The 9,688-nt window shown below is 33.9% G+C and overlaps 4 protein-coding genes across 5 annotated transcripts in view; 2 read left to right on the forward strand and 2 right to left on the reverse strand.

The window, feature by feature from the left end:
- Nucleotides 1-9,688, reverse strand: part of LOC125809295 (photosystem II 10 kDa polypeptide, chloroplastic) — a 204,526-nt gene that overhangs the window by 178,006 nt on the left and 16,832 nt on the right. The window lies entirely within an intron of this gene.
- The window catches only part of LOC125809205 (THO complex subunit 3), a 152,162-nt gene that overhangs the window by 69,345 nt on the left and 73,129 nt on the right, over nt 1-9,688 (forward strand). The window lies entirely within an intron of this gene.
- LOC125809249 (PRA1 family protein G2) lies at nt 660-1,398 on the forward strand. The gene has a single exon (XM_049488916.1). The coding sequence runs from the start codon at nt 699-701 to the stop codon at nt 1,275-1,277; it is 579 nt and encodes a 192-aa protein (XP_049344873.1). The 5' UTR covers nt 660-698; the 3' UTR covers nt 1,278-1,398.
- On the reverse strand, nt 1,955-5,785 carry LOC125808999 (uncharacterized). The gene is given in 3 exon segments (XM_049488681.1): nt 1,955-2,525; nt 2,527-5,314; nt 5,404-5,785. Coding segments are annotated over 2 exon segments (2,910 nt in total). The 5' UTR covers nt 5,035-5,314; nt 5,404-5,785; the 3' UTR covers nt 1,955-2,123.

Below are 9,688 nucleotides of genomic sequence, written 5' to 3' on the forward strand. Positions count from 1 at the left end.
AATATAGTGTTATATTTGTGCAAAATTTCGATTATTTAGGAGGTAGCCCATAATATTTGGGTTTATATATGGGCATCCCCAGGCCCATCTTACATAAATGAAGCAAGTCCAATTTTACTCTTGAGCTCATATTGTGAAATGAGGTTAAGAACTTAGGGCTAAAGCCCAATTATTGACACAACGTGTTTGGATTTTTACCAATCACATCTTATAAGCATAAATAAAGTCAAAACATTACAAAAATAATGACATGTGGCACCTATGCTTATCGAAGATATGACCTTAAATAAGATTACATCTAGCGTTTTCTAGTCAATTCTTCAGTATTACTTTCTAATTATCTTATTCTTCAATTTTAGTATTACTTGATGTTTTATTGACTTCATTTTATTGTTTTCGGTTGCTGACATTATTATTGTTGTTTTTTACATTATTTGTTTTTATATAAATTACTTGAAAATAACTTTCTACTTTCACAAAACTAACGACTATATGCATATATATTTTTTTTTCAGACTCACTTATGAAATTATACCAGACACATTGATGCAGTTATTCAAACCTTAGCATTATTATTGTTTATTATCAAAATGCGAAATTGGCGTCTTTTAAACTGACACATCACGAGATGCAGACATGAATACTTATAGTGTATTGGTCATAACACTTTGGTCAAACTTTTAACACAATTCACAAATATGCCATCTCCACCCACCTCCGTCACCACCGCCACCTACACCACCATCCCGATCGCCGCCGGTGATGTCATCAACCGGTCCGTTCAGAATCTCTACACCTTCCTTTCCCGAAGTCGACCATGGCCGGAATTTATCGCCGGAGCAAGCGCCGTTGACATTCCGACATCCTTCTCCGATGCTGCAATTCGCGTCCGTAGGAACTTCAAGTACTTCTCCGTTAACTATGTCATTTTCATCTCTGGTTGCGCAGCTTGTTCACTCATCGGAACACCAATTTTATTGATTTTCGCCTGTTTGATTTTTGCGTCGTGGTTGATTTTTCTCTTCTTCCGGGAGGATCCTATGGTCGTTCTAGGGCATCAAGTTAGCGATCTAGCTGTGATTTCCGGTCTAGCGACTGTTTCTGCAATTGTTGTTTGGTATACCGGAATTTTAAACAGTTTGATGATTGGTATAATGATGGGTGTTTTGTTATCAGTGATTCATGGAGGTTTGAGGAATCCAGAAGGATTGTTTGTTGATGAAGACGATGCCGTTTCTACTGGATTGATTTCAAATGCTGAAAGAGGATCATCTTGATCATTACACTGACTCACCAACATTATCTGATTCTTCTTTAGTTTTTTTTGTGTTTTTGTTGATTGAGAGTTGTGTGAATTACTGAATTAAAGAAAGAAGATGCTAAAAGATTTGATTTTTTTGGTTGGCTGTTGATTTTTTTAATCCGGATAAGTTCATGCTCACTTGTGGGACTATACTGGGTATGTAGTTGTTGTTGATTGTGAGAGTGAATTTACTGAGTGTTTTGGTTTTTGTATGTAAGGAAGAGATGTTGCTGGTTCCAAAAGTTTACAGGAAAACCTGTTGTTACTGATCTTGTTCCTTCTTTGACAATTGTTTCAATGAATTTGTTCGAATTCGCGTTGTTTCTCCTCTGATGAACTGAGAAACTAAACTTGAAGATAATTTTTTTTTTGGATGACTGGTTTGCCTTATTCTTCCAAGATAAGCTTTTCTTGATTGTGAGATAAGTTAAAAAGACAATCTTTTTAATGGTTTAATGAGGAAGAATTGGTGTGTAGTAAATGAATGAACCAAATGCCATGGGACATGGTTCATCCAACTAGAGAAATAGTACTAGATATACAATGTAGTGCACAGCATGTCTGTTCTGTCTATCTGGCAGGAAAGATACTGCAATTGTTGTAGGTTGATCATGTGGTAGTTGGTTAGATACTTAAATTTGCTTAACAAAATGAATAAATTGCTGAAATCGATATGCATTTCGTATAAGTTGAACTGATGTGGTAAAAAGTACTTGATAATGGATGATTTCTATGTTACATGAACTAAAGAGTGAATTGCTTGGTGACAGTAAACAAAACTGAGCCACCAAAAAAGGTGGTTTTTTGAGGAGTTTTGGGCTCATATTTTGCTCCTCATCCTTACTAATTTGGCTAATGTTTGTTGAGCAGCCAAAGTTTGAGCATGGTTATGACCCAACATTACGGTTCGGATACTAATGCAGGTTCTGCAAAGATCCTCTCCGCTATCGAAATGACCTCCTCTTAGTAGCAGCTTTGCTCTAGTTTCCAGTAGGGTAGCTTTCAATAATGTCACCTCTTGCCAAACATACTCGTCCACTCTTTGGTTAGATTGAAGCTTCTTTTTCCAGCAGAGAGATCCATGGCACCAATCCTGTATTTGAGAAACAAATGACTTCTCTGCTTCTTCGAGCACATTTGTGCAGACCTTCAAGAGTTCTAAGGCCGAGTTGCATCTTGAGAATGTTGTGAAGGCACTGATTGCTAAAGGAAGAGCTGTTTTTTCTGATGAAAAAAACCATGTCCATCGCCTTGAGCTGAACAACTGGTGGTTCGGACTTGAAACCAAACACAAGGAAAGCACATGCCCAAAGATGGTCAGAATCTGTTACCGGGTTTCCAAGTTTCCTTGCACCTTGAACATTGGCTTTAGCAGCAACTAGTCCATCTTTCCTTTTCGCAAAAATCTGTGTGATGGGATGGAATTGGATCCAGCATCCTGTTTGCCTGTTTGCTTTTCGTGCCAAACCAAGTTTAACTAGTAGCAGTGCTGATTCCTCTTCGCTCTTCCATGCTTGGCTTGTGAGGCAGTGACCTGAGTAGAAGCATAGAGCAACTTTCATACATTTAGTCCACTTTTTGAACCTGTTTGTGTTTACAGGAATTTTCTTTGCAGCTGCTGCCAGTAAATTCACCGAGATGGGTGCTGGAGCAAACCATGCCCCTACCTGAAGCATTCTTGAAGCAACGGAGTCCCTGCTATCGCTGCTTTGCTGCAAGAGGGTTGTACAAAAAATCAATGTTTTCATTAAAAATGGATTGGTTCTACAGAATTGTTGATGTGGAATGGATAGATTAGAGCAACTTGTGGTTTCTTCAACTGGAACCTGATTCACAGCTTCGAATAGAGCAGAGGGCAATATTGCAAGCTCCGATAGCAAGGAACCAACCACCCACAGACCAAAACTAGACCTTCCCAATTTCTCATCAAATTTATGGAGGAATTCTACCTCACCAGCCGGATACTCCTTTTTACGTCTTCCCCTTATCAATATCATGGCATCAGGTGTGGTCAATGGCTGCAGCTGCAACGGATCAAAGTTCATTACCCGGTTGAGTTGTGTTGTGATAATTACATGGGTACCACCAGTGTTAGTTGGTATCAAATCATGAAGATCCTTCCCTTCCCACCACTCCTTCTCAGTCTCTAAATTGTCTATAATTAGTAAATATGGCATGTCACGGAACATCTCCCTTTTAACTCTCTTGAATGCTTCCGATTCTTGCTCATCAAAACTCCTTATCCTCCCTCTTTCCTTCTCTGCATCTGCACTCACATCCAGTCCCAAATTTAGAGACAAGTTCAATATGTTCTGTCGAAAATAGCGAGCTTCACCCCCTACCCACAAGACCATCTTGTATCTCTGTGAATACCTGTAAGCGAATTCCAAAGCGAGGTCCGTCTTTCCAACACCAGCCAACCCATTTATGCATACAGCACTCATACTCAAATTCTTATCCTTCCCACTTCTTGATTTTTTGTACTTGGATCTCTTCAGCGAATTTCGTTCAACCCAAGCTTCTTTATTTGTTTCCTTGTTCTTTCCTAGCTCTAGATTTATGTATTTGCCTCTGCCAACATCAGCTTCACTTTCATCATCAGCCAGACCTTCAGATTGTCCTGGTGTTCCTCCTTTGACACTCGGGACAGCACTTTCTTGCTCGAAAGAATCACCACAGCCAAAAAGAGTCGTCTCTATTTCGATAATTTCCTTCTCTCTTCCTACAAAACTTTTATTCCTTGGAAAGGGCAACTCTTCAAAGCCTTCTGTACACTTTTCTACAACACTTTTCCTACCAAGCTTGGCCCTTAATATCCCAGCTGCTTTCGACACACAAGATCTCCAATTACTCTCATCTGTCTCCAATCTAAACTCATGGCACTTTAGTATTACATCCAGAGCCTCTTTACATTTCTTGGTATCACCATTACGGTTAGAAAGACTTGCAATATCATTGGCATCCGTGTTAAAGAACAAAGGAATCAAGTTCTTCTTTTGCGCGAAGAATCTTATTTCCTCCAAGCTAAGATGGTTGAAAAAGCTACAACCAGTGACAACTATGACACCAAAGGTTACTGAGCATATAACTCTGTCAGCAATCTCATGGCTCTGATTATCTGCATACTTTGCTCTATCAGCAATAAAACAAGCAATTCCCTGAAGCTCAAGTTCTGATTTGAGCCACTTACAGAAGCGTACTAAATTCGGGTTCTGACCATGGAATCCTATATACACATCACAGCTCCTAAGTTTAACATTGGAAGCCGGTGAAACGGATCCCTTGGCAAACGAAATTCGAGGGACAGGGAAAGAAAATGATATCCTGGGATCGGTTTCCGGTCCTGAAACTGGGACACAGGTGACAATCTTGAGCTTTGTGTCTGTAGGATCATCAGAAAAATCATATCTTTCTGGTGGTGGAGTGTAGGAGGTGCTGGGAACATCATCAGATTGCGAACCGCAGTATGAGACTGGTGGGGATGGATGGACAACTGAGGTAAGAGAAGCAATGAGAGTTTCTTGATTTTCTTGAGTTGGATTTGTAACTAAAGTGGCTCTTGGAGAAATGTAAGGTGATTGTAATGCTGAAACAAATGCAGAAGATGGAGGAGAAATGAGAGAAGGTGAGTTATATGGAGATGATGTTGCTGTCAGTTTTTGCTGACCTGAATTTGCAATCTTGATGGTAAGGGATTGAGTATCAACAACAGGAATTTCCTCTTCATCCATTCTCAATAAAGGTAACAAAATGCTATATTTCAGTAGGAAAAAAAAACTAATCTTAATCCTGGATTCTTGATATGGTGTTTAGTCAGTAGCAATTTAATTTGTGGGGTTGGGATCAAAACTCTCTTTTTTCAAGAATCAGATGAATACAACAGTAAAGACTTTTGAAAGCATACATGTGAATATCATATAACTGTGGGCCTCCTTAAGTCAGAACTCAGAAAAACTTGAATAAGAGTAGGCTAAAAGGATACATCTACATTGAAAACAAGAAAGTCTTTACCTAATTTGATCCATGTAACACATATTAGCTCCTCTCAAGAGGCAAAAGAAGAAGTTAAAAAAAAACAAACTGTTTTTTGTTTACTTTACCTTGATTTGGTTCATTTGAAGCCAAGAAGAAAAACATCATTTGATTTGAGTCTCCATGACCCCTCTAGCTTTTACAGAAGGGGAATCTAGTATATGAGTTGGATCTGTGAGGTTTTTGAACATAAAATATTGTAAGAAATTGCTCTCAAAAGAAGCTGCAGATTGTTAGTGGTTAAGTGGTGTAATATTTTATATGCTTAGTTTAATACTTTTATCTTGGGGTTACCCATTCTTTTTGTTTTATATGTTGTAAGATTGCATATTTGAACTTAGTAAAAGCAATATTTATGTACATTAGTATATAATTTTCACTCTGTCACAGAGTCCAAAGATTGGTCAGAATGAATACAGAGAAGGGAAAAAAAGGCTTTGGGAGAGTAACCAAAGAGGTGTGTAACCTTGGTGGCAATGAGGCACTATACTTTCGTTTGATTATAAATTTTGAAGTCGAAATTTGAAAATTAATTTTTGAAATTTATGTCAATGTCCAAAAAGATATTTGAATATAAAATTTTAAAAGATTCAAAACAAGAAATGCCTCTTTTGAGTGAATACAACCAAATATTGCTGTTTGAATGCAGGTTTGCTACTCTCTATTCATATCTGACACTATTTTCATTATTTGCTATGGGAATTGGACCAAAGACCAGTCCAACATTGAGCACTAAAATCATCAATAATTTGAAAGCTCATTGTCTCAATATGTGTGTATTTATATTAGTGTTTCTCATTTCATTCCATGTTCACTTATTTTGTTAAAAGGACTAGTAACAAAGCGATATTTATTTTGAGACGGAAGAAGTAAATAATAGAGTAATTGAAAAGGATATTATTCAAGAATATGCATGCACTATAATAAGGAAAGAATAGGATAACAATAGATTCATCATGGGCCCTTGTTACTAGTTGGCCTTCAAAAAGGAAAATTTAGGGGTCGTTTGGTTTGAATATGAGTTATGATGGGATAAGTTATGTTGGGATAAGTTATGTTGGGATTAGTTATGATGGGATAAGTTGTCCTGGGATTATTTCTTATTGAGTGTTTGGTTTGTTATATTCAAAATAATATATATTGATAAATTTTAAGAACAAGTTGTTTGTTTACAAAATTACCCTTCACTTTATTTAAACTTTTTAAATTTTTCTTTGTGAGCTTTAGTTATTCATTTTTTAAAATAAAACTTTTATTTTTTTTAACTTAAATATTTTTGTTTATGTATTCCCATGATAAGTACCATGTGTATTTAAAAATATAACTTTTTTCTTATTTAGCTTAAAAATAGAACTTTCCTCTTAAGTTTATTAAAGAGAAGAAAATTTATGAGAAATCAAAATAAAATAAACATAAGAATTAGTCAAATAAATTCATAAATAAAAATTATATTTATATAGTATAATTTTTTAATAGAAAAATATGTATAATTATCATAAAAATAAGGAGTAGTAAATATTATTATACATGGTATTAAAAAAAATGTAAATATACATAAATGTAAAAAATGATATATAAAAAGGATTTAAAGGGACATATTTGTCATTTACCTATTCTATCTCGGGATAAGTTATCCCGGGATTACTATACCACCCATGGGGAGGGATAACTTATCCCGGTACTAATTATTAATCCCGGGATAAGTTATCCCGGACTTGCCAACCAAACAACATAATTTTTTTTTTATCCCATCACTATTTCCTTATCCCATCACTATTATTTCTAATCCCTCACACCAAACGAGCCCTTATAGTTAGGTTATACCAAGGGATTCCACCTTTTCTGTAATATAAAAGTTTTCCCCCTTTTACAAGATGCTAGAGTATGATGATGGGGCCTGCCATTTTAGTTTAATGGTAATGTCTGAGTTAGATGCACGTTACTGAATTTATCACAAACAAAAGGTTGCTACTAAACCGGAGCATGGTAGAGAGACGAGCTTATTATTCATCAAATTTTAAGATTTTACACGCTTGACGCCACTATTTTTTTTTTGTAAAATTTTCGTATGTATGAGCTAGATACACCCTATATGTTCGGTTCTTATAAAAAAAAAAAAAAAAGAGACGGATTTATTATCCATCGAATTTCGAAGAATATGCTACTACACTTGGAAATTTCTGAGTTACGATTCAGAAAACTACTTTGACTTAAACAGTAACCCCTCTAGTTGAAGTTCTGTCGGCAAGTTAATTTGGAAGCTTTAATTTTGAGTTAATTTCTTTTTTTCTTGGGTTAATTTTATTTTGACTTTCGATTAAGTAAATTATTTGTAATAATTATGATGTTATTATGATTTATGAAAAGTTTTATGAAGATCTGTCATTTTAGTATTTCTAGTTCTTACAACTTGTCTGTTCCATGTGCACACAAATACTTCTTAATTGGTGTTGGAATTTAATAAACATCTGAACTTAATTTTTTTTCTCTAGTAATTATGGAATCATTAAAAAAAAAATCTGCAATAGCCAATAGTATATTTTATGTGTTAACAATATTGAAGTTGCAGCCTAATAATTGCATTCATTTTTAATGCCACAGAAAAATAACATTTATTTTTTGAATGGTTCGTTTCTTTATTTTGTTTTATCCCTTCGACGGATTCTGATTATGATTAATGTTTCATTAACTAAATAGACATGAAAAAAAGCTACTCGTTAAAATAAAAGTGGTGTACAATTCAAATTAAACTCGACAAAATTGTGTTAGAGACGTCTTTGTATAAAGTTGAATGCAATTAAGTGATGAATTAATATTTTTTTAAGTATTTGAATATTACGCTTAACACGTCTCCTTTTATATATTATCTATAAAAAAAGTTACAATTAAAAAAAAAGTCATGATCAAACGCATTTATTCAAGCTAACCTCTTAAAAGAGAAGCTAAACAAAAGAAGAACTCTTTAGTACGTGGTCACACTTAATTAAATATAAGGAATTGGAATATGTAAACATGCATTAACCATTTAATTTATTCAACTAGGGCATAATTTTATTTTTAATATTATTGGAAATGGAATCCCCATTTTATTGGAATTTAATTGGATGGCAAAGTATAAATTGTCTCTCCACTACAAGACATATATATAATTTTAGATTGATTGGAACTACTCCCTCCGTCCACAATTGTTGGCAGGTATACTAAAAATAGATGTCTAAGATTAATTGTCAATTTAAACAATCAAAAAATAATTAGTCACTTTTTTCCAATTTTGCCCTTAATGATAGTGTAGTTTAATTGAAAAGTTATGTGGACTTTTGGTATTCTTGGTATTGTAGGGTTATATTAGTCAAATTACACTTTGTATTAAATTTTCCTTGAAGGATGTGCATGACCTTACCCTGACAAACAATTGTGGACGGAGGGAGTAAATGATTTGGATTGAAATACTTGAATAATGATGTGTTCCTTTTTTGCAACTAAATTCATTGAACCAATTAAAGCACATTTAAATGTCTTGGTACAGCTGTCATTTTTTATTTTTTTTTTATTTTGGACTGTCTACTTTAAATGTAACAAGTTTATCCACAAATTTGTATATTGATCTTTTCACTTCCCCAAAATATAAAAAGTAACAAGAAGAAGAGGAGAAATTTACACATATATACTCATATATTTTTTATTATACCGGTTAAAGTTTGTGTTTTTAAAAAAAATAATAATATATAACATTGTTTTGCAATTACAAACAAAATTATTTAGACAAACAATATTGCTATAACAACTGTATTTATTTCTCTCTTTGTCATTTTCATTTGAAAATAATAATTTAGTATAGTCGTGAAATTTAGTAATTTTATGATAACTTTGAATTCTATATATGGTTATGTATAGTCATGTCACATAGCATTAATATACACATACTATACTAAAAATACAAAGTGCAAATTGATTATGACAAAAAGCAAGTCCATCAAAACATGCTTGTTGGACTTCACAAATCAGAATGTATCCACATATGTTACGTTCATATTATATATCGGGCTAATGATGATAAATTTAACTATATATCATAATAAATAGATATTTCTTGAAAATGAAATGAATAAATTTAACTATACATGATAATTAATCTTCACCCTTTAATCTTTGAGTTGTCGATGGAAATGAATGTTACACCAGAAAAATTATCTTCTTAATAAACGCAAGTCAATGATGCACAATTCTAGCTCCGTTTCTACATTCATCATTTATGATTTTCTTATTTTCGTTTAAAACAACATAAAATTTAATACCCCAGAAGTCAGAACAGTTAAATCATATACATAGTTTTTTTTTTTTAATTAATAAAAG

The sequence above is a fragment of the Solanum verrucosum genome, unplaced genomic scaffold, assembly GCF_900185275.1.
Source record: "Solanum verrucosum unplaced genomic scaffold, falcon-dt-bn FXZP01000277.1, whole genome shotgun sequence".
Lineage (NCBI taxonomy): Eukaryota > Viridiplantae > Streptophyta > Magnoliopsida > Solanales > Solanaceae > Solanum > Solanum verrucosum.

Excerpts from the sequence above, each read along its gene's own strand:
- LOC125809249 (XM_049488916.1), top strand. The coding sequence starts at position 699 with ATGCCATCTCCACCCACCTCCGTCACCACCGCCACCTACACCACCATC.